At 38.4% G+C, this 25,353-nt stretch overlaps 1 protein-coding gene across 1 annotated transcript; it reads right to left on the reverse strand.

The window, feature by feature from the left end:
* Window positions 1-7,728: 7,728 nt before the first annotated feature.
* Window positions 7,729-24,958, reverse strand: LOC109110623 (putative protein TPRXL). Its single transcript, XM_042746328.1, has 6 exons — window positions 24,806-24,958; window positions 15,662-15,793; window positions 15,147-15,326; window positions 12,343-12,474; window positions 11,729-11,845; window positions 7,729-7,781 (listed from the first exon to the last, which is right to left on the reverse strand). Exons 1-6 carry the CDS (start codon window positions 24,876-24,878, stop codon window positions 7,729-7,731), a joined length of 687 nt encoding a protein of 228 aa, XP_042602262.1. The 5' UTR covers window positions 24,879-24,958.
* Between the last annotated feature and the right edge of the window lie 395 nt (window positions 24,959-25,353).

Genomic DNA, 25,353 nt, shown 5'->3' on the forward strand with positions numbered 1-25,353 from the left:
AATGTGAGTGTTTTTACTGTCACAAGGTGGTTCCTGTAATCGTCTGATTGTTTGATGTTAAAGAACAAACAGCAACAAGTTCTGGGTACAAACGTCTGTTGTTTTTGTGAATGCAATTTCCCCAGCTCATACTGATCTGATAATAAAACCATTTATTTGCTAAAAGGGTTTTGTGTCTTTCAGTGGTAATCCTGACGACCAGGTTCAAGTGCAGGTGTTGGCGTGACACGGGAGCAGTGCAGTCCTTTATGTGTGGGGATGTTTCCATTTTTGTATGGAAGTGTTGAAAGTGCCACTGCCTTGTGTGGCATTAGCAGACTGGTCTGGTTATTTGGTTTGTTAATGAGCGCCTTTACATGCATGTTCTTAAGCCTACTTATGCTTAAGCTGAAAATGCACTTGGTCATGTAAATGCGGTAACTCGTTTACTTTTATGGAATAAGTCATAAACGGGTAAGCATGAACCGGTTGCAACAGGTAGATTTTTGTCTCTTACCTCCGACTGTGCGCACGACATGAAAACGCAATAACCCCCGCTTTCTGTCGGTTTATTGAACTGTGCATGTGTGATACATGACAGGAATGCATTCAATAGTGCAGATTTAAGCACACCTAACCGAACAAACGTTTTGCAGTAAAGGAAAGAAAGAATATAGAACACAAAAGCAGACTTTTTCATGACTCAGAAAATGATAAAATGTGTTCTCATCTTGTGCAGCAAAGTTGAAGTGGTTCATAAACTGCACGAGAGGATAATATACGGATCTGTAGTTTGCCCGACATGTTGCAAGCTTAATTTAACATCACCACTGACAAATTTAACTGTAATACTCTCTTAGTCAGATACGCAAAATGAATTATCTTTTTGATGTCATTACAGGGAAATAACCTGATTTTATTAATGAAGTCATGTAAATAGCATCTTACTGCAATTGTCCGGTTACTGATGTGCATGTAAACGGGGGTGCAGCAGGGTGCAGCTTTCAGTTTAGGAAATTGATTTGGCCGGTGGTCAAAGTTTTTCCTGTGATGGAAGTCGTGGATAACCTGTTTCGTCTGTTCCAGATGAGTTAGTCTCAAAAAGGTTTCCGGAAGTATTTCCTGCATGTGTGCTTACGAGTTCCCAAGTTAAGAAAGGAGGGCCGAAGGCTGAGTACTATTAGTTACATGTTTTCTGTGTAGATATTAGGAAACCTGAGGTGGTTATTGATTGGAGCGGCGATAAAACACAAAAAACTGAAAAGGTCAATGACGGTCTCTCACCTTTATCTGTAACTTGTGAAGAACAAACGAGTCAGAGCCCAAAAGAAAGATGTTTCCTTAACCAAATGTTTTGAGATTGTAGTTAATGAAAACGGGAATGCTTCATTTTATTTTGAACATGAGTTGTTAATGCGTAAATGGAAACTTAGGTTTATAGCAGATGCTGAATGCTCTTCTGTATGTCAAGTTGTAGTTCCCATATGGAGTATCAGTATATTCCCAGTATCGAGCACAGGTTTTTTCGCTTGCTCATGATCATGTTCTGTCAGGTCACTTGGGCATTACCAAGATCTTCAACATTATTTTTTTTTACAATTTTGGCCTGGGTTGTTCTGGGTGTTCTTTCCCTCCATTTTTCTGCTCCTTTTTTATTTTTTTTTTTTGCACGTAACCTAGTTGCACGGTGCCGGTTTGTTAGTAACATACTTCAGAGCAATCCATTTTAAAATCCTGGGTTACCATTTATGTTGTGTTTGTTCCTTTATACCCTAGACTTGGGAATGTAACACTAATAAACACATGATTACCGTTTGAATTTGATCAATTCAGATTCTTTTCGATTCCCAGTTTCGATTCCAATGTGATTTAAATAATGATATCAAACATTTATCTCCACGTTTTTGGAAATAATGATTCCAATGTCCCCATTTCAAATAATGATATCAAAACATTTATCCAGTGTCTCTTTTTTGCAAACAATTTATTGGAGCTGAATACCATGAACAGAAATCTACATAAAAACTGGACTCTTTAAGAGCTGTTTGTATGCAAAATACAACTTCATGATTCTGGATCAATTTAGTTTTTTTCTTCCCTCCAGTGGAAGTTGTGGCTCTCCCATGATTCTGAAGAAAAAAAAACATTAGACAACTAAACAAAATCACATTTAATTTATGAATAATGATTCAATGACTCACTCAAGATGTACTTGTTTCATTACTGGATAAATCCACGTTCTTGAACAAATATTTTGTATGATTCAAAGACAAATATATTTTAACAGCCCCTTTTCGCCACCTACTGGCGTTACATAGAATTACGTTGGTGTTTGAATCGTGTTTCAATCTTTAAAAACGATCTATTAAATTAAAGTGCTTTGTCATTGTTGGTGGTGACACCTATCGTGCAAACATGTTTAGCTATCCAGATACTATACTTAGCTTTTTTTGGCATCATATCGCCAAATGTAACCAAACTTTGGAGCGCTTAGATTAGCGAGCAACCGTCCTTGAGAGAACTAGGTCCGGATCCTCACAGATGAAAAAAAAAAAATGCGAAGGAACTCGTGCATAGGCGGAATTCGAGTAAGTATCTGATTCTGGAATCGGAACCTCAATCATTTGATTCCCAGGACCCTATTTGTATCTGTTAGAGAGTTTTCATCTAATTACATGAGAAATGCTAAGCAGGTGTAACGATTTAGCTTGATATAAAAGGCTACAAACAGCATATTTCAGCAACCCCCAAAACATTATGACCAAACCACACATTAGAGTGCGATCTGAAGTTATTACAAACACTTGATGGTGGTTTTAAAATTGAGTTTTGAGTAAAAGCACAGTATAAATCTTATAAATTGTCTTATGTAAGCATGATCCTACAGTGTGCATGAATGGTCCATGTAACAGGCATTTTCGGAAGTGTAGTGTGGACGCAGGGGAAATGCCACATATGGAGGAGGATCTTTTTTCATTTTAAAAACGTTGTCAATTTCATGTGATTTCTCGTTGTGGTGGTGATAATATGATAACTCTGATTACGACGGTTCACTGATTCATTTGATCAAAAGTAATTCAATTTTTATATGATCATTTAGTAAGATAATTTTGATCAAAGTAATTTCAAACTTGTGCGAGGCAGATGACGACATTCTGTGGTCAAAATACAATCAAACTTGTTAACACACTCCACAGCGCCACCCATGTGCATTAATAACTGACTTTTTAGTTTGCATGCTTGGATTTATTATGGAGATTCCCTGCATCTAGGGCCAACATAACAACGTGTAGTAAAATTTGAATGGTGTTTTTATTTTTCTAATAGTAATTACAGATCAAATATTCTACTATTTGTGCACTCCCCTACTTTACATGCCCATTTCTTGAAACCTTTTCAGCTCTGAGTTGTGAAAGACCAGGCTAAACTCTCTACGTTCATTTAACCCTCATGTGGTGTTCAGGTCTTTTTTGCCCCGAGAAGATATTCTTTTTCCCGCAAATACTAGTTAATGTTATTGCATTAGACTGAAATTTAGTGCCTTTGTTCACAAAGGGTATAACTATGTAACATCTGCATCCGCCATTCATTCATCCAACCAACCGCCAGAGGGAGCCGTCTCCCGAATACTGAACACTGTGGCTTCTTCTCTCATCACTTCCCTGCCTGGCACCTGTTATAAGCCATGGTTGTTTGTGCATTAGGGTTGCGAAGTATTGCCATTTACCCTGTCTCTACAAGCGTATTTCATAGTCACGGATGTTTTTCTTGTGTATGGGGTCCTGTAAAAACCTGTCGGTGGTTGACCCTCGTCTTTTGGGATTACTGATTTTGATGTGTTGGCTTATCTGGACTGCTGCTATTGTTTGCGACCCTTTCCTGCTTATTGCCACGATATCTGCCGCCCCGTTTTGCCTTGTCCTGTGGTGTGTGCTTTAAACTCATGCACATGGATTCAAACCCACAACCGATTCAGTCCCATTACAACTCTTAGCAAATTTGTTTTGATAATGTCTTACTTTTTGGGGGAGATTTTTTCACCTTGTGTACACTTGTGTGTTCTGCTGTTCCTTAGAAGCCTATTATGCGGAAGCTGAAAACGCACTTTGGCATGTAAATGCGTAACTCGTTTCTTTTATTGAAGAAGGTCATAAAAAAAAAATGGGAAAAAAGACCCGGCCTCAAAAAATTGCTTAGAAATCTCTCGATGTGGAATATTATCCAAAGAGTTGATCAATCTTTTAGTCAACCAACTCATTTTCTTTAATTTAGGACTGGTTTTGTATTTATATTTTCATCTGATTAATTGTAGGCCTCATTTATGCTGCAGATTAAGGCACCCGTCATTTTTTGACGTGAAAAAAAAAAAAATTTATTTGATGAATAATTTTTCACAATGTTAAATAGAAAACTACGGAAGTTTTTCACACTAGTGTATGCTTTAATGTTTAATTAGGGGAGTTTGGCTGTTAAATGCTTTATTTTGTACAAAATGGCAAAAAAAAGTCACCCTTGTGGTGTGCCGGTTCCAAAAATGTCCAGTCATTCAAAGTTAATGGGAAAGAATGAAAGTAATAGAAACTATTCGTGTTCAGGAGCATGTTGATCATGTTCACGTTCACATTTGTACATGTGTCCTTGCAAACTTAAAGGCCTAGGGCCTGTTCATTGTGTGGATGCAATGCATACGCACGCTAACACACACACACACGTAATACAAACTATTGAGAGTATTTACAAGATTTCTATTTCATTCCTACCCTGCTAATGCATCCTATATCATTTCAACAAGTATGAGAGTATAACTCTCTCATCTCTTTCTGTCTCTTTCTCACTAACCCACGAACATCACAACTTCGGTCTTCCACCCTGCTTCAAAAGAAGTCGTTTGTTCATATTTCTTTGTCAATCACACCTTTTAGGACAAAATATTATGACCAATAGTTTTTGAGACTTTTTTTGTTCTCGGACAAAGCAGACAAAAGTTTATTAATAAATGCTTTACCACGAAGACAGCGCATGTTAAATTATTGTTGCTCAGTGAAAGGTTCTCTCAGATTGGCCAGTTGCTGTTTTTTCATGTCACAATGCGTCAGATTTTGTTGTTGCATGCCATTGTCTCTGTCTTACATTGCCAGTGTGGGTCTTTTTGGTTTTGGGGGGGGGAACACAAACAAAACGACGGCCATGACTTAGAATTACCAAAACCGAGGATTTTGTTACAGAAAAATGTCCGGAGGATTCAATATAAAACAAGAGAAGACTTGAATATAATTTTATATATTGAGACTAGCATATCTCAGATGTACACCGCTGTGCAGACCGTAGCAGTGTCATCTGCTGGCACGTCTTTCAGTGTATTTCAGATAACGTAAGTGCGAGGAAAAGTGTTTATTACGGATTATAGATATGGACTTTGTTTTTCAGGGTTGACAAAACCGATACGCCTATTCACCCCCCCGGAGCCGTGAGACGGCATGTTTTATTAGTGATGCACTTAGTTTTATTTTATGACTTTTGGACTGCTTTCAAATTGTACCAACCCCTTGACTGCAATAATAGAGCTTGGAATAGCCTGGAACAACACAATTTTTAATATAACTCGTCTGAAAGAAGAAAGTCATATACACCTAGGATGCTTCGAGGGGGAGTAAAACACACTGGTGAACTGACCCTTTAATATGTTCTTTCTCGTATGTCGTCACCTGTATGTCACAACATGTTCCGATTTGACAGGGAACAGCACAAATGGGGTTTACTTTTGGGCCCCTTTTTCAGACAAATAAAAGCATTTCACAATAAAAGTCCTGTTTTTTGTGATTCTGTCCCATTCAAGCTTCTAAATGGCCATTCATTTTTGGCCGCGTGAACACCACAATCATGACTTTGTGACACTTTTTTTACAACCAATAAAATCCTTTCAAAACAAAGTCCCTGATTCAAACACACTGAAGTACAACTAGTGTGAGAAACAGTGCAAATGTTCTCCACATTTTATTTAATATTTGTTAAAAATTATTCATATTTGATCATTTTTTTCAATTCAAAAATGAGGTGCCATCTGTCCATAAAACCTCTGCCTACAAATAATCCGAATGCACCTATAAAATACAAAACCATCCTGTACATGAAAGAAAATGAGTTGACACAAAGATTGGGAATCCAAGAGTTTGTGATACTAATATAGCATATTGTGTGATCTTATAACAATCTTTGTAACTGTGTTTTTGTCTATTCAACCCTGAAACACCACAAGTGTTATAGGGTTTTGATCACAACACAAGGGTTAAGACTTTAACACATTTAAGATGAGGATTCTCAACAAAATGGGCATTTTGGCATAACTGTGTTTTTGTCTATTCAAGCATGAAAGAGAACTCAATGCGTTATTGGCGTGCTGTCTGAAGCAGCTCTCTGTACGCGAGAGTCGCATGTGTGTCAAGCAGAAAGGAGATTCACAGACAGTGCACCAGTACCTCACCGAGTTCTCTTTTGTGAAACAATAAACATTCAAATTGGTGAAATGTAGCAAACGATCAAAGCATCTTTCTGTTTCAAAGGCTCTCTACACAAATTATTTTAAAAACATTTAGAGATATGAGATTCGATCATGTCAAAATCCAGCTGTCAGTAACTGATTCTAAAAACTTTACATTATAAAATGTTTGTCACCACCAAACCAGCAACCAGCATCCCATGCTGAGAAATAGCAAACCAGCTAACTGCATCTTATGCTGGTTACCAGCAATGCTGGATTTTTCAACAGGGATAAGACCTAAGACATCGTACACAGATTTAAAGTGTTTCTGTCATGAATCTCAAGACAACCGGGTTTGTGTCAATCAGCTCCCTAGCTCCCAACTGCATAGAAATACAAAGTTCTGACTACTAACCACAAAACAAAAGACAACCGTGTCAATCATCAACCAACCCCCCAGCTCCCATGCTCATGAATCAGTATATCGTCTACATGATTTCGGCACTGGTGAGGACAGTAAAGGACCCTGGGACACTACACATTGGGACACTGATGACTCTATTTCTGGTGACACGACAACGTTGTCATTGTACAACATCACTACTGGTATTTACGAGAAACCGCAGAACTGATATCTTTCTGACATTATGTTTAATGTTATTTAAAGTACAATATAAATAAATATCATTAAATATAAAGATAAATAATACTTATATTGAAATAAAATAATGGTTTGTATTTTAAAAAAAAATCTATATAAAACAAAAAAAAATATTATAAGACATTAAAAAAAAATCTATCGTAATGCGATATATCGCGGTAATGAATATGTCCAATTGCAAGCGATAATATCGCGGTATATGAATGGAGCACGATATTGGTCTCATGGGCATTTTCTAATTCCCGAGAATAAATTATATGTATACACAAATATTCAGAGAATTGGAATGCATTTTAAGAATACTTTTCCCATCAACTGGTCAAAATGCGCAACACCGCTGTATGCTGTATGCTGTATGCCCGGTTAACTAATGAGATCTTATTGTAAAGTGATACCTATGGGTCTTCAAAGTTCTTTAGCACTTTAATCAGTATAAAACTTTTAACTTTAAATATATTTTTTGTATTGCTTTATTGTATTTAAATGTTCAGAAGACATTATTTTGTTATAAGAAAAAAGTTTATTTTTTATTTATTGTTTACTGTTTATGACCCACTTTGTTGACAAGGCTTAATTTCATACCGGCATATACCTGCATACCGTGACAAACTTAATCATTATCAAGTCCAAGACAGCAGAGCACTGTGGGCACTGAACAGTGACCTGAAAGACCCAAGATATTGACAAAGAACAGAGTTGTGTGCAGTTCTTAAAATGATCAAGACGTGGCGATGTAACAGCAATACTTGGTGATGCACATATTCTGCATAGGAATAGAAATGTCATGCTGTTTCTTTCTTCTTCTTTTGTTCAATGGTCATTTACATGCTTAGTTTATATCGCCACCTAATTGACGGTTGTGCAATCATTTTTCTTTGTTTGCGTTTACTCCTTGAGAATAAGTTTTATATTGTTTGTTTGATGCTAATTATATATTAAGTCATATCAGATATGTATTTTTATTACACACACATATATATATGTGTATATATATATATATATATATATATATATATATATATATATATATATATTTATATATATATATATATATATAGTAGACTATATACATAACAGTATTGTACTAATATATTATATTGTGTGCTATCTGTCACACCCACTGAAGGCTCGTCAGTAGGTCATGCGCTGAAGTGAACTAACCCTGGAACATAACCTGCTCCAGAGCAGGTTATCTTCAGAAAGCAAGTTGCTATGGATACTTACATACCCTTATAGTTACCTCTGATTTTAGAAACGAAAGTTGAGGTTGTCCGCTCGCTGATCCTCAAACATACCTGGGTATGTCACATAACCTGCTTTCTGGAATACCCCCCTGGTTTCCTGCCTTGTTTTTTTCCTTTGACCTACTGTATTTTTCCTTCCTTGTCCTGATTATGTCATTCTGTTCACCTGTGTTCATTCAATCATGTCATTAGTCCCTTGTTTGCTTTTCGTATTTATACTCCCTGTTCTGGGGTGTATTCCAGAAAGCAGGGTTAACCTAGTGACTCGACGAGTCACTATAAAAACAGACGCTAAGAAAAAGCGCGCCATGCCGTTTCTTTCTTCTTCTTTTGTTAATTAGTTGTTTACATGCTTAGTGCATATCACCACCTAATTGATGGCTGTGCAATCATTTTTATTTTTTTCCATTTAATCTTTAATCCTTGAGAATGTGAATTATATTGTTTGTTTCATGCTAATTATATATTAAGTCATATCAGATATGTATTTTGATTTAGAATTTAGACATTATAGAAAATGCCGATCCATGTGTAAGATAATAGAAAATGTAATAAATAAAATAAATAAATATAAGTTAAAAATTACCTTGTCATGGTGTTTTATAATTTATACAGATAACTCTTATATATGCCAATAAAAGAAATAATCATATTAGAATAATATATTACCTTATTTATTAGCCTACTTATATTAGCGCTTCCTCATTAACATCAAATATATAGGCTATATTACATATTGTAATATTATATAATGTTGTGCGCTATCTGTCACGCCCACTGAAGGCTCGCTGAAGTGAACTAACCCTGGAACATAACCTGCTCCTGAGCCGGTTAAGTTCAGAGAGTGAGTTGCTATGACTACTAACACACCCTGAAAGTTACCTCTGTTTTTGGAACCGAAAGTTGAGGTTATCCGCTTACTCTTAAACATACCTGGGTATGTCACATAACCTGCTTTCTGGAATACCCCCCTGTTCTATCCTTTGCCGGTTATTGTTTGTTGTTGCTCTCTGCTCCCCCATTCTGTTTTAAGTAGATTAAAAGGTCTCCTTGTGGATTATTCTCTTTTGTCGTGCGTTTATACTGCACCAGCACGTTATAGAATAACCGGCCATTATGAAGGTCACGCGGCGTTCTCCTCTTATCTTCTCTTTTGGTTTCTCTTCAATTATTTATTTTCTTCCCTATGGATATAACCGCCGTCCGCCACCTTTGCATGGAGCAAGGGGATCGCTCCCTCAAGGACCATACTAGGGACTTTTTAGAGCCTAGACAGCTGCCTGGGTACATTACGTCGGACTTAACACCTCGACCTGAGCAAAGCAGTCTGGGGATGGTCCTCGAGGGAGTTTCGGCTGCTTTCTTAGAGTGGGTGCCCGTGGAGTTCGAGGGCTTGGAGGGGAGTCCCACCCACACTCCCGCCGCTGAGGGTGAGCTGCAACTGGTTGGTGGACATTACTTTGAAGAACCAATGGACATGTTTAAAGAGGATTTAATGGACTGGGTTGGGGAGTCCGCCCAGCGCTCCTGAGTCTCCACTGGTTCCACCCAGCGGTCCTGCATCTCCTGAGCTCCCTATAACTCTTAAGTTCCCTCCCAGCCTCCCTCTCCTGCCTCTTATGCCAGCCTGTTCCTCAGCTCAGTCTCCGCTGGTACCTGGTAGTCCCTCAGCTCACCCTCAGTCAGCACCATCCGGGTGCTCTGATCCGCCTCGGGCCTTCCAGTCTCCAGATCCGCTTGGGGTGCAGATCCCGTCTCTGACTCCAGCCTCCGAGTCCCGTACTTCACCCCGGTCCTTCGAACCATTGGCTCCGCCTTGGCTACTAGCTCCCTCGTCTCCACCGTGGCCCGTCATCCCACTGGCTCCACCATGATAACCTCATCCCTCCGGCTCCACCTTGCTCAGTCGTCATATCTCCATGGACTCATTTGGACTCTTTTTGTTCCTGTCCTTCTCCAGAACCCCCTCCCTCCTCAGTTAGACTCTACATGGCATGAGGACGCGCCTTCCCGGGAGCGGGGCGAACTGTTACACTTGTGGAATTTTTAGTTGTGTTTTTCCCGGTTCCTGGTCTCCTGCCTTGTTTGGTCCTTTGACCTAGTTTTTTCTTTGTTGTCTTGATTATGTTATTCTGATCACCTGTGTTCATTCAATCATGTCATTAGTCCTTCATTTGTGATTTAGTATTTATAGTCCCTGTTCTGTTCTGTTCTGTCCTTTGCCAGTTATTGTTTGTTTTTGCATTGCTCTCTGCTCCTGGATTATGTTTTAAGTAGATTAAAAGGTCTCCTTGTGGACTATTTTCCTTTGTCGTGTGTTTCTACTGCACCAGCACGTTACAGTCACTAATGCAAGCACAAGTGAATTTTTATCTTGTCCGGAGAGTTTTGGTGTGCAGCAAATTGTTAAATTGCCCAGTCATTCTAAAGGGCACACCTTTGTTCTCATTTGTTGTTCTGGTCACACTTACTTTTCAATTCTTGCTATTAGCAAACCATAAACTACGACTTTTGCCTCAATAATCTCCTGATTTGCTTGTTATTAATAGTTAGTGAAGTAGCCGTTAAGTTTAGGTATTGGGTAGGATTAGGGATGTAGAATATGGTTATGCAGAATAAATGCTCTATATTGACTAATAAACAGGCAATATGTTAATAACAGGCATGCTAATAAGCAACTAGTTAATAGTGAGAATCGTTCCCTATACTGAAGTGTTACCATTGTTCTGGTATGCACATGGATGACTGATGAAAGTACGCAACTTAGCACAAAAAGCATCCCGCTTTAGCTAAAATATAAACACTTTTACAGGGATCACCATGGTGAATCAGCATAAGACAAAAACATGTTTGGAAGAAGGATTAATGGTGTATTGACTCATTTACATTTTGTTAATTTATGAAAAAAAAAAATAGTGTAGAGCTACAACAACTAATCAGTAAAATCGCTTAACAACAATGGAAAAAAAGGAATTGACAGACATTGATTAATCGTTAGTTGCAGCTCTAAAATAGTGCACCTGTTCTAATCTTGCATACTTCTGACTCATGGCAAAAAAGCTTGGTCATCGTTGCAGCTTATTTTGCTAAGAAATGCAAACACAGATGCCTTTGTACATTTTTTGTCATCCCTTATGATGTTCTGCCCTCTAGTGGTTAAATAGCACTACTGTCATTGCATAGATCAACATTTGTGACAAGGAATAATTGTGATACCAGACTGTTTTTTTAAGCATGACAATCACTCAGTTTGGGTTTTTCTAACCTAAAACATGTTATCTCACATAAAAATCATGTGTTAACAGGCTTACATGTGCAATATGGGAAACAGCCAATTAAATTAATTAAATTAGTTAAAACAGTCACCTGATAGCGGTTCTATTGATGATGTTGTTGGAGAGGTTGATGATGGTGCTGAGGTTTGTGAAGACGTTGATGTTGGTAATGTGGTTGGTGAGGATGGAGATGAAGGCAGTGAATGTGCTGATAATGGTAAAGATGAGGACAATGATGTAGGATTAGGTTCTGTGTCTTTAAAGTATTGTGATTTTTAACACTTTTTAAATACATTTATGCATTTAGCAGACATTTTTATCCAAAGCAACTTACAGTGCATTTAGGTTAACACTTTTTACTTAACATGTGTTCCCTGGGAATCGAACCCACAACCTTTTGCGCTGCTAATGCAATGCTCTACCACTGAGCCACAAGAACACTATACATTTATCCTAGATATCTTTGATCTGGGGTAGTCAAGTTCGGTCCTAGATAGCCGCTGTTCTGCAGAGTTTGGCTCCAAACTTAATCAAACACACATGAACAAGCTAATCAATGTCTTCAGGATTACCAAGGCTATCAAAAGATGACATATTTTTTTAAAGGTTGGAGCTAAACTCTGCAGGACAGCGGCTCTCTAAGACAGAACTTGCCTACCCCTGTCTAAGATAAATGATTTGTGTTAAGAGGTTAGAAAGTCTTACATTGAAAGCATGTCTGATTGTAGTCAGGACAACAGTCACCGATGGTGAGGCAAGCCTCATCACAAAAACACCCACGGTAGCATCCATTATCAAGTCCAAGACAGCAGAGCACTGTGGGCACTGAACAGTGACCTGAAAGACCCAAGATATTGACAAAGAACAGAGTTGTGTGCAGTTCTTAAAATGATCAAGACGTGTCGATGTAACAGCAATACTTGGTGATGCACAAATTCTGCATAGGAATAGAAATGTCATGCTGTTTCTTTCTTCTTCTTTTGTTCAATGGTCATTTACATGCTTAGTTTATATCGCCACCTAATTGACGGTTGTGCAATCATTTTTCTTTTTTTGCGTTTACTCTTTAATCCTTGAGAATAAGTTTTATATTGTTTGTTTGATGCTAATTATATATTAAGTCATATCAGATATGTATTTTTATTACATATGTGTGTGTATGTATATATATATATATATATATATATATATATATATATATATATATATATATATATATATATATATATATATAGTAGACTATATACATAACAGTATTGTACTAATATATTATATTGTGTGCTATCTGTCACACCCACTGAAGGCTCGTCAGTAGGTCATGCGCTGAAGTGAACTAACCCACCAACATAACCAGAAACAAAACATGTTATCTTCAGAAAGCAAGTTGCTATGGATACTTACATACCCTTATAGTTACCTCCGATTTTAGAAACGAAAGTTGAGGTTGTCCGCTCGCTGATCCTCAAACATACCTGGGTATGTCACATAACCTGCTTTTTGGAATATCCCCCAGGTTTCCTGCCTTGTTTTGTTCCTTTGACCTAGTTTTCCTTCGTTGTCCTGATTATGTCATTCTGTTCACCTGTGTTCGGTCAATCAGGTCATCAGTCCCTTGTTTGCTTTTCGTATTTATACTCCCTGTTCTGGGGTGTATTCCAGAAAGCAGGGTTAACCTAGTGACTCGACGAGTCACTATAAAAACGGACGCTAAGAAAAAGCGCGCCATGCCGTTTTTCTTCTTCTTCTTTTGTTCATTACTTGTTTACATGCTCAGTGCATATCACCACCTAATTGATGGCTGTGCAATCATTTTTTTTTTTTTTTCCATTTAATCTTTAATCCTTGAGAATGTGAATTATATTGTTTGTTTAATGCTAATTATATATTAAGTAATATCAGATATGTATTTTGATTTAGAATGATGTAACATAATATAAATGTCACATAAATGTAACTGTAACAAATGTAACAATCATTGCTGTTCTTTCAATTTCCCCCCTAAAAAACCTAAAAACAATATTCTCAGCTCTTTTCAACATTAATAATAATATAATAATACTAATAATAAGTGATAATCTAACAATAATGTTTGTTTTGTAGAAAATAAGATTGTTAACAAGGATTCTGAAGGTTGTGTGACTGGAGTAATGATGCAAAAAATCAGTTTGAAAGTAGCTTTGATTTTTCCTAATAAAAGTTTAACTGCACCACAAGTGAATATTAAATTATGTTGGGGATAATTAAATATATTCTAAATAAACTACAAAAATAAAATATAACATTTATTTTGTCCTCCCATTCTTTCTTGTAACTCATCCCCTCAGGACACACAGCTGATGATTGGCTCATTAGGCCAGCCATTATGCAAGGCCTTGTCTTATCAGGTGTGAATTCCTGATAGTTGACGCGTTTGTTGCATATGACTCTTCTGCAACCTGGATTCTGTATTAGAAAGTTATTAAAAAGACTTCCTTGTGGACTATTCTCCGTTGTCCGATGTTTTTCTACCGCACCAGCCACGTTACAGTCACTAATAGCAAGCACAAGCTGAATTTTTTATCTTGTCTGGATAGTTTTTTGTGTGCAGCAAATTGTTAAATTGCCCAGTCATTCTAAAGGGCACACCTTTGTTCTCATTTGTTGTTCTGGTCACCACTTACTTTTCAATTCTTGCTATTAGCAAACCATAAACTACGACTTTTTGCCTCAATAATCTCCCGCCTGATTTTGCTTGTTATTAATAGTTAGTGAGGTAGCTGTTAAACTTTAGGTATTGGGTAGGATTAGGGAGATGTAGATTCTGGTTATGCCAGAATAACGTGCTCTATATTTGACTAATAAACAGGCAATATGTTAATAACAGGCATGCTAATAAGCAACTAGTTAATAGTGAGAATCGTTCCCTATACTGAAGTGTTACCATCCCGCTTAAGCTAAAATATTAATACTTATACAGTGCTTACCATGGTGAATCAGCGTAAGACAAAAACACGTTTGGAAAAAGGATTGATGGTGTATTGACTCATTTACATTTTGTTAATTTATGAAAAAAAAAATAGTGTAGAGCTGCAACAACTAATCAATAAAATCGCTTATCAACAATGGAAAAAAAGGAATTGATAGACATTGATTGATCGTTAGTTGCAGTCCTAAAATAGTGCACCTGTTCTAATCTTGCATACCTCTGACTCATGTCAAAAAAGTTTGGTCATCGTTGCAGCTTATTTTGCTAAGAAATGCAAACACAGATGCCTTTGTACATTTTTTGTCATCCCTTATGATGTTCTGCCCTCTAACATTTAAAAATCACTACACTAAACTCATATAAAAACATTTGTGACAAGGAATAATTGTGATACCAGACTGTTTTTTTAAGCATGACAATCACTCAGTTTGGGTTTTTCTAACCTAAAACACGTTATCTCACATAAAAATCATGTGTTAACAGGCTTACATGTGCAATATGGGAAACAGCCAATTAAATTAATTAAAACAGTTGAAACAGTCACCTGATAGCGGTTCTATTGATGATGTCGTTGGAGAGGTTGATGATGGTGCTGAGGTTTGTGAAGATGTTGATGTTGTTGTTGATGGTGGTAATGAGGTTGATGGTGATGGTGCTGAAGTTTGTGAAGACGTTGATGTTGGTAATGTGGTTGGTGAGGATGGAGATGAAGGCAGTGAATGTACTGATAATGATAAAGATGAGGACAATGATGTAGGATTAGATTCTGTGACTTTAAAGTATTGTGATTTTTAACACTTTTTAAATGTATTAGGATAACTTAGATCTGGGGTAGGCAAGTTCGGTCCTAGAGAGCCACTGTCCTGCAGAGTTTGGCTCCAAACGTAAACAAATAAACATGAACAAGCTAATCAATGTCTTTAGGATTACCAAGGCCATCAAAAGATGTCATTTTTTTTAAGGTTGGAGCTAAACTCTGCAGGACAGCGGCTCTCCAGGACCGAACTTGCCTACCCCTGTCTTAGATGAATGATTTGTGTTAAGAGTATTTAGTCTTACATTGAAAGCATGTCTGATTGTAGTCAGGACAACAGTCACCGATGGTGAGGCAAGCCTCATCACAATAACAGCCACGGTAGCATCCATTATCAAGTCCAAGACAGCAGAGCACTGTGGGTACTGAACATTGACCTGAAAGACCCAAGATATTGACAAAGAACAGAGTTGTGTGCAGTTCTTAAAATGATCAAGACGTGGCTATATAAATAACAGCAATACTTAGTGATGCACATATTCTGCATAGGAATAGAAACATGCTTTGGCAAAAGTTTTTTTCTGTTAAAGGAACGCTACGTAACTGAGACCGGTCCTATTTTTTTACTGACTTTTCTGAGATTTTGACCTCTCCATTTTCTGTGTCTTCAAATGTAATCATCCTGGGTGATTTTAATAATCATATTGATAATACATATTGACATCATTTACATGCTGAGTTTATGTCGCCACCGAATTTGACGGTTGTGCAGTCATTTTTCTTTTTTTCCGTTTACTCTTTAATCCTTGAGAATTAGGTTTATATTGTTTGTTTGATGCTAATTATATATTAAGTCATAACAGATATGTATTTTTATTATAGAAATACATTATAGAAAATGCAGATCCATGTGTGAGATGATAATATAAAATGTAATAAATATGTATGATATAGTAAATTAAATATTACCCTGTCATAATAATGTTTTATAATTTCTACAAATAACTGATATGGCAATAAAATATAATAACCATGTTAGTTAGATACAATACAGATTTATATATATAGTAGGCTATATACATAACTGTATTACAGTATTGTAGTAATATATAATATATGTAATATATATTATTGTGTGCTATCCGCCCACTGAAGGCTTGTCAGTAGATCATGCGGTGAAGTGAACTAACTCTGGAACATAACCTGCTCCGGAGCAGGTTATCTTCAGAGAGCAAGTTGCTATGGTTACTTACATAGCCTGAAAGCTACCTCTGATTTTGGAAACGAAAACTGAGGTTATCCGTTCGCTTATCCTCAAACATACCTGAGTATGTCACATAACCTTCTTTTTGGAATACTGCCCTGGTCTCCTGCCTTGTTTTGTGCCTTTGACCTAGTTTTCCTTTATTGTCCTGATTATGTCATTCTGTTCACCTGTGTTCAGTCAATCATGTCATCAGTCCTTTGCCGGTTATTGTTTGTTGTTGCGTTGCTCTCTGCTCCTGGATTCTGTTTTAGGTAGATTAAAAGGTCTCCTTGTGGATTATTCTCTTTTGTCGTGCGTTTATACTGCACCAGCACGTTATAGAATAACCAGCCATTATTAAGGTAGAGTCACTCTGCGTTCTCCTTTTCTCTTCTCTTTTGGGGAGTCTCCGCTGGTTCCGTCTAGCTCTCCTACGTCTCCTGGGTCTCCGCTGGTTCTGTCCAGCTCTCCTGAGTCTCCGCTGGTTCCGCCCAGTGCTCCTGAGTCTCCACTGGTAACGCCAAATGCTCCTGTTTCTCCTAAGATCCCTATAACGCTTAAGTTCCCTCCCAGCCTCCCTCTCCTGCCTCTTATGCCAGCCTGTTTCTCAGCTCAGTCTCTGCTGGTGCCTGTTAGTTCCTCAGCTCACCCTTGGTCAGCACCATCCGGATGCTCTGATCCGCCTCGGGCCTTCCAGTCTCCAGCTCCGCTTAGCCCCCGGTCCTCTGAACCATCCCCCCAGCCTCCAACCCCCATACCTCATCCTGGCTCCCTCAATTCCACTGTGGCCCGTCATCCCAATGGCTCCACCAGGCTCCTTCGTCTTTCCGGCTCCACCCTGGTCAGTCGTCAACCATCCATCGCCTCGGGACTCCACTCCTCTGGCTTTGCCTCGTCACTCCGGCCTTCTGGCTCTGTCAGGCTCCTCCTTCCCTCCGGCTCCATCCTCTTCTAGTTGCTCCGGTTCCACCTCAGTCTTTCAGATCCCCACCTCATTGCCTGAACTGTCAGCTCCGGCCTTGGCACTCCAGACCTCAGGTGTCCACGCAGTGGATTATGTTTGTTTTTGAAGGGAATGCGCCCCAATTTTCCTAAATGCATTCATGCTCGCGCAAATCTTTTGTGATCCAGCTTCACCTCCAGAAAAGGGAGTATAAGGTTTTTTAATGAATCTTTGCAAATTGCCTTTCCTAATAATGTGCTAATTAGCAAGTTTCACGATGAATACGGCTGAAGTAAACAGTCCCTCAGAGAGCGGCTCATTAGAGAGGGGCAGGCTGAGCAGAGCTCATTGACATTTAAAGGAAAATAATAAAAAAGGCTTGCTCTCAAAAGAACTGTTTTTGACAGGGTAAAAAATGTTTTTACACTACCATTGAGAAATTGTAACCAAACTATGTTACAGAGTTTTCATTAAGACCCTAATGAATCATATCAACTTGTGGAAAATGGGCATCCGATGACCCCTTTAACCCATCCAAGTGCACACCCACAGCAGTGAGTAATGATTACATACACACACACACATACTGTGAACACACACACACTGCGACCACACACCCAGAGCAATATCAATCCATATCGATGTGTTGTTACACCCCTAATAAATACATATTTGCTGAATGCTGATGGCACTATTTTCTATGATTCTCTGCTTATTCTGCTTGTTTTTGTCACACTCGCTGATGTGAGATCAAGTGCATGATGCATGAATTGACTAATACAAAGTCTTTAATAATAATCCACAGATGAACAGACAGGAAATCCAGGAAGAGAGGCAACCAACGTCATAAACAATAACCGGCAACTGAGAGAACTAAACAAGGAATATTTATACAAACATAAGAGAGGAACTAATGACTTTATTAACAGGACACAGTTGAACCGAATTAACTAATCAAGGGAACTAAGGAAAACTAGGTCAAGGAACAAAACTGAACAGGAAATGAAAGAAACACAATCAAAGTCCATGAACAGAGCATAACTGTGACAGTTTTGGGCTTCACTTAGATATGTTAATGACACTGTCATGGAATCTCATGTACACCTAAGACTATTGAAACCATTACAAACCACCACATCTCCCCTCTACTCCCCTCCACACTTCTACAGACCACAACACCCAAAAACCCCAAGAACATCGGGCACCGCCTCGGGTCACGGCACCACCTCGGGAATGGCCTCGGGCACCGCCTCGGTCACGGCATCGGGCACCAGCCTCGGCCTCCGGAAACAGCATCGGGCACCGCCTCGACCTCCGGAACAGCATCGGGCATGGCAGCGGCCCGCTCGGGAACATCCTCCTGGACGGCAGCGGCCCGCTCGGGAACGTCCTCCGGGCTTTGAGGAACAGTAGAGGACACGCCTGTCTCCTCCTCCTCCGCCCTCTATGATGGCGAGTCGGTGGCACCTTGACGGAAGACTCAGGTGTTGAGTCAAGCCATCTTGTCTGGCAACACAGGTGTAGATTCGGCCATCCTGTGCAATGGTGCTGGGCTGGCGGCCATCTGGTGCTGTGGCACTGGGCTGGCGGCCATCTGGTGCTGCGGCGCTGGGCTGGCGGCAGTCTTGTCTGGAGACTCAGGTGTGGTTGCTGCATCCCACTGAGCACGATGGCACAGGTAATGGGTAAACCCCCAAAAGTCCAGGATCTCCAACCCCTTCATCTTCCATTGAGGCAAAGGGTCATCCAGGCAATCATTAAACAAGGCTTTCAGTGCTGCATCATTATAACCTAACCCGACTGCCATAGTCCAAAACAATTGCACCAGGCCACCCACCTCACTCCCCCTTTGACGAAGGGTGGTTAAGTTCAGGAATCTCCCCCTCCGTTCCTCCATGGTGGCTGGGGAACAGATTCGAAATCCCACACCGCTGGATCTAGGCATGACGGAGTCCTTCTGTCACGACACGCACACAAACAGGTAGATCCAATTGCAGTGTTTTATTGGGACAATCCAAAATCAGAAACAGCCAGGCAAAGGTCAAAATCCAGATAAGCAGTCCGAAACACAAACATCCACAAGGGAACCAGAAAAAGCAGGGTGACATTAAACAAGGACTCCGTAACAATGGCAGAACAACCAGGGTATTTATAAACAGGTGCAAACAATGTAAGTGGGGACATCTGAATACAATGAACAGTGATGAATACAGATAAGGCTTGTGGGAAATGTAGTTCTGAAGTGGAGTGACGATAAGGGGAAGTGAGACCTCTAGTGGACACCCAGGGATACACAGGCCAGACACTGTGACATAGGGTTCAGTATCATATATGTTTCTGTTAATGGATCAACATTCTGGCTTCCCAGACATTACAACAACAGCGATGGAAAAAAAAAAAAAACGGCCAAACCATTCACTCTTGTTCAATACGAATATGAACACTGGATCAGTGCATTCTTTTAAAGTGACAGTCTTTATATTAATAGAACAGCAACAACAAAGAAATCACTCACAACTGCTCTTGATTGAAAAGCTTTTGTAACTTTAATAAATGATTTATCTTTAATTTATAGTCCAAAATGCAATGCTGTTTTACATTTGATTACTTTATTCAATTTCTGTACTCAAAAACTATGCTATTACCTACCTAAAAAACCCTGAAAGTCAGTTTATTTTATTTGTAGCTTTACTCTATTGTATTTATTTGTGCTGGTTGCTTGTAGTTAGAATATTCTTAATAATATGATAAAATACATATTTTTTGAAAGTAGAGTTTTTCCATAAACATAGCACATACAACGGTACCGAAACAGTGACTCTAAAACCATGAAACAAACCGAACCGTGAAAAAGCTGAACTGTTCCACCCCTTATATTTATGTAATCATTTGGCAGACGGACGGTTTCATCCAAAGAGATTTACAATAGATACAAACTATTCTAAAAAAATTTTACAAAATATATATAATGATAGAAGTTTTAAAAGAGCATCTTAATGACAAAACTAGCACACTGTTTTACATATAGGGATACAGAATTTTTTTAGTGCCAAATTTGACCAGAAATTTTGATTTTCCATTTCTAGCATACAATATGTAGCCTAGTCTACAATGTTTATTTATTTATTCTGAAGGTGACGAAGGAAGCAACAGTAGCACTAGTGCTGCAAGTGCTCCTGCTGTTGAGAGGATGAACAGTTCAGCTTTTGAGTCAGAGCAGGAACCTTCGGGTAAAGTTTAAGCTATAAGCAAAACTAAACATGCTGGCTATACTCTTAGAACAATATGTGCTTTTATGATTTATAAGATCATCAGTAAGATCATTCCCGGCCTGATTTACTATCCCAGTTCGCCACTGGTAAGTACTGTGGAAGAGATCACAACAAAGGTAAATGTCCAGCATACGGAGTAAACTGCAAAATATGTGGAAAAAGGAATCATTTTGCTAGTAAATGGATTTTGAAAGGGTGGTGGAGCCCAAAGCGTGGGTCAACGGTATGGTCACTATATGGAAACTGGAAAAGAAGAAAGTCAGAATGTGCATGGAATATGTCCGTAAGATTATAATGTTGCAATTGAAAGCGAGCATTACCCAATGACAACAATTGAGGAAGTGGTGACAAGAATGACTGATGCTAAGGTATTCACCAAACTCGATGCACAGTCTGGTTACTGGCAAATAAAATGGGACTGAGAGTTCTAAATTATGCACCTTCAACAGTCCTTTCGGAAGATTTCCCTATAAAAGGCTGCCGTTTGGAATTAGCTGTACTGGAGAGATGTTTCAAAGAATTATGTCCCAAATATTTGAAGACTTGGAAGCTGTTGAAGTGACTGTGGATGAAAAATTGATCTGGGGGAGAACGAGCAACAGCATGACAAAAGACTGGAAAAAGTAATGCAGCGCATCAGAGAAAGGAACATAAAACTAAATCCAGAGAAATGTACATTCAAAGCAAAAGAAGTTAGCTACATGGACCAATTGCTGACTGCAGATGGACTTAAACCAGACCCGGAAAAGGTGGCTGCCATCAGGAACATGCATCACACTGGGCTTTGTTCTATTTTGTGGTCTATGTACAGTCCAGTGTGACAGAGCTCAGCATTACAGAAGCGAGATATCCTAAAAGAGTTAATAAACCACCTATGAGATTAGATTTATGAACTGAGACTCTTTAGGATGCATATTAAATTACTGTTTACTGTAATGTGTTGGTACTCCTTAATTTAGTAACGTCTATCCCCAGTTATGTTGAATTACTGTTCCTGTTATGTTTTGTTACTATGTAACGTGGTGAAAAAAGGGGAGATGTAATATGTGTGCTGCATCACCTGGTGAGGGCGCTGTTGGTTAAGGTTCTACTGAGAGGGGAGCCAAATAAAGCAGTTGTTATCGACATTCATGGCGTTTAGTCACGTTTATAACACTTCTCACCCAAGCACATAACATACAAGTTGCTTCCTCAGGTGTCCGATATCTAGGACATGGAGGCACACATTTCCTGAAATGCTTGGCAGGGAATTTCTCCATCATCAGCCCTAACACACTAACAAACAAATGGCTCCTGAAGACGAAAATCTGATGACTTACTACATGCACCCTCTTGGGGCAGCTGTGGCCTAATGTTTACAGAGACAGTTGCGGGTTCGAGTCTCAGTACTGGGAGGAAATGCAGGTGGAGGGAGTGAATGAACAGCACTCTCCTTCAACTTCTATACACAACTGAGGTGAGACCCTTGAGCAAAGCAATGGCTGCAAACTGCTCTGGGTGTGTGTTCACAGTGTATGTGTGTTCACTACTCACTCCTGTGTGTGTGAACATGGATGTGTGAAATGCAGAGCACAAATTCTAACTATGGGACACCATACTTGGCTACACGTCACGTCACTTTCACTTATAATTCCGGGTGCTGCACTAGTGACATCACGGACTGTCGCCATCCAATCAGATTGGAAGTATATTCACACATGAGGGTGTCCTCCTAGCATCCAACCATTAGAAAGGGAACTCACATTAAAGAATTCAGAGAAACAAATAAGTATTCCACCAAATGAAAACTTCTATATATCCCATCTATAAGCCAAAACCATTTGATAAATACAAGTTGAATAAAAGCACCTAAATATTTATTATAAAAGTTTTGTAATAATCAGCAATCAATGACTGAATGTACCACTACATATCATTAGTAATATGCGATCAATAATATTTTTGATATCATAATGAAGGCCACTGTAGCATGAGCGTTTGGCTATCCACCTGCGGAAGCATTGATGCAGTTATTTGTATGGTAGCTAACACCAAACTAACAAAGAGATTACACATGTAAACATTTCAAAAATCTAGTATGCAATGTCACCTCCTGACAACGTGACTTTTAAGTGGAAAAGTGGATTATCAGATGCTCACTAGCACCAACTACAGGCTTTGGTAACACACAGGCAACTACAGACACAGGCTTTGGTGATGTTAACCGTTTTTATTTCCAAAATGTAACAGTATATAACTAACAAAGCAACAAGATACAAATTTGCACATCTGAAATTATATAACAACATATAATTTATGTGAACTTTCACAGGTGTCTAACACTGATATTCTAATTGTATTAATATATGTTACAGGCCTGTGCAATCTATTAAAATTGTCAGCAAATTAAACTCCATCCGTTATGGATATGCAATTTGAAATTTCAGCATTTGTTGTGTCTTGAAGACACAACTCTGTGATGGATCAGAGTGAAACTAAAAGAAAGAAATGCAATTCCTAATAAGTCTCATGACTTAACATAGCTTCAAATAACCTAAATTATAATATACAGATTACAGTAATGCTGTTGAAATTATACACATTTGTGAAAGAGTGTCTTTATCTCCAAGAGTATTTGCGATTCGGTTCAATCTGTGTCTCATTTAGTTTTGTCTATATTCATAACCCTAAGATTTAGTCTTCTGTTGTCTGATTTCATCTCCCTGCTGAAACAAACAAGCAAAACAAAGCTTAAGCTGGTTTTAGCTGGCCTCCCAGCCTGGTTTTAGAGGGGTTTTGATCACTATTCTTAGCTAAAACCAGTTGAACACCAGCTTGGCCAGACTGGGATACCAGCTAAAACCAGCCAACCCGCCTATGCTGTCTTTTAAGCTGTTTTTACAGCCAGGCATGGTTTGTTGTTCTGCGTTTTTCCTGACTATAGTTATCTTCTTAATAAAAAAATATTTTGCTGCATCTAAATCCTGCTTCCTCACTGCTCTTCAAAACCAGCAGTGACAAATATATATATTAGTGTGTATTTTTTATTAGTAGTAGGCTATACTTGGCTTATTTACCCTTTCAGGTTCACATCACTAAAGCATGTGTGTTCTGGTGTGTGACAAGAGATGGCGCTGGTGAACATCCAATAATTCACAATTCATAAGAAGTTGTCACACTGTCCCAATGTGATCTGAAGTAAAATTTTAATCTCACATTGTGTTTACCGATTTTACAGGTAAGCTAACTGAGGTGACATTGCAAACTGTTTTTCAATATGTTAATGTTCTATAACGGTACATTCAGTCGTTGATTAACTGATTATTGCATAATTTAAAATAGATAAAATAAATATTTGGGTACCTTTATTCAGCTTGTGTTTATCAGTTATTTTTGTCTTATAAATGTGATGCTTAGTTATCATTTGGTGAAATACTTGACTGTTTCTCTGATTTGTCTTATGTGAGTTTACTTGCTCAAGCCACTTTTCATGAGAAGCCATTCTCAATTAATTTCCAATGTGCTGTAAAAGAAAAGATTACTCTTTTTTTTCAGGTTTAAAGTTGTGTTTACTGATGTAGCGCATCAACAATAAAATGTCACCAGAGAAAAACACTCTCTTCTGTATGAGCATTAATAATGAATATATGATTCACATGTGTCCACTTTACATCGAGGTGCACCATCACAGGTTATTAATATTTTTAACTCATGAATAAATGGTACATAGAGTTCCACTTTACATCAAGGTGCTGTTTCACAGGTTCTTAAGGTTTATAACTCGATAAATGGTTCACAGGTGTTTACTTTACATCAAGTTCACAAATACAACACCCTTCTGTCTGAATATAACACCTTAATTAACCTTTTTTATAATGGAAAACTTAATGTAAAGTGTTACCACTTTGGTTGTAAATAAAAAATAATGCAGCACTTCTTTCTTTGTTCTGTGAGCTTTTCACAGAAGATATATACACACAGGTTACCGGAGGAGTGTTGTCTGTCTTACCTGAAGCCAGGCTCCTGTTTGCTTGGTACAGAAGTAGTAAGAGAAGCCAGATGTGGACAACTAAAACCTTCATCCTGGTCCAGGTTTGTGTGTCCAACTCTAATCACTTTATTCTCACTTCACCGCAAGTATGATGTGGTGTGTGTGTGTGTGTGTGCTGTTATATAGGTGAACAAAAAAAATTTGCTGAACATACAACATTCTTTGCTTTGAAAGGCTGCACACAGTTACATGCCTGCCTTTTGCTAATCACGTCATGTTATGCATCAAAAAAGTAAGTTCATACTTAAAAAAATGAATTGAATGCTGGAAAAAACAATTCTGCATGTGATGGCTGAATTTATTTTAGGTTAATAATATAGTTTTAGGTTTATATTACATGCAATAAAAATGCTACAGTGATTTTGACATTTTTGTAGTGCTTCATTTATTAATCTTATTATGTAACTGACTATAAAAAACTCACTAAATTGTACTGAAAAAAAAAATAATTAAAAATAACTTAAAAAAAAAAGACCAGACTAGAAAAGAAGAAAAAAAAATAATTA

This window comes from Cyprinus carpio, chromosome A4, assembly GCF_018340385.1.
Source record: "Cyprinus carpio isolate SPL01 chromosome A4, ASM1834038v1, whole genome shotgun sequence".
Classification (NCBI taxonomy): domain Eukaryota; kingdom Metazoa; phylum Chordata; class Actinopteri; order Cypriniformes; family Cyprinidae; genus Cyprinus; species Cyprinus carpio.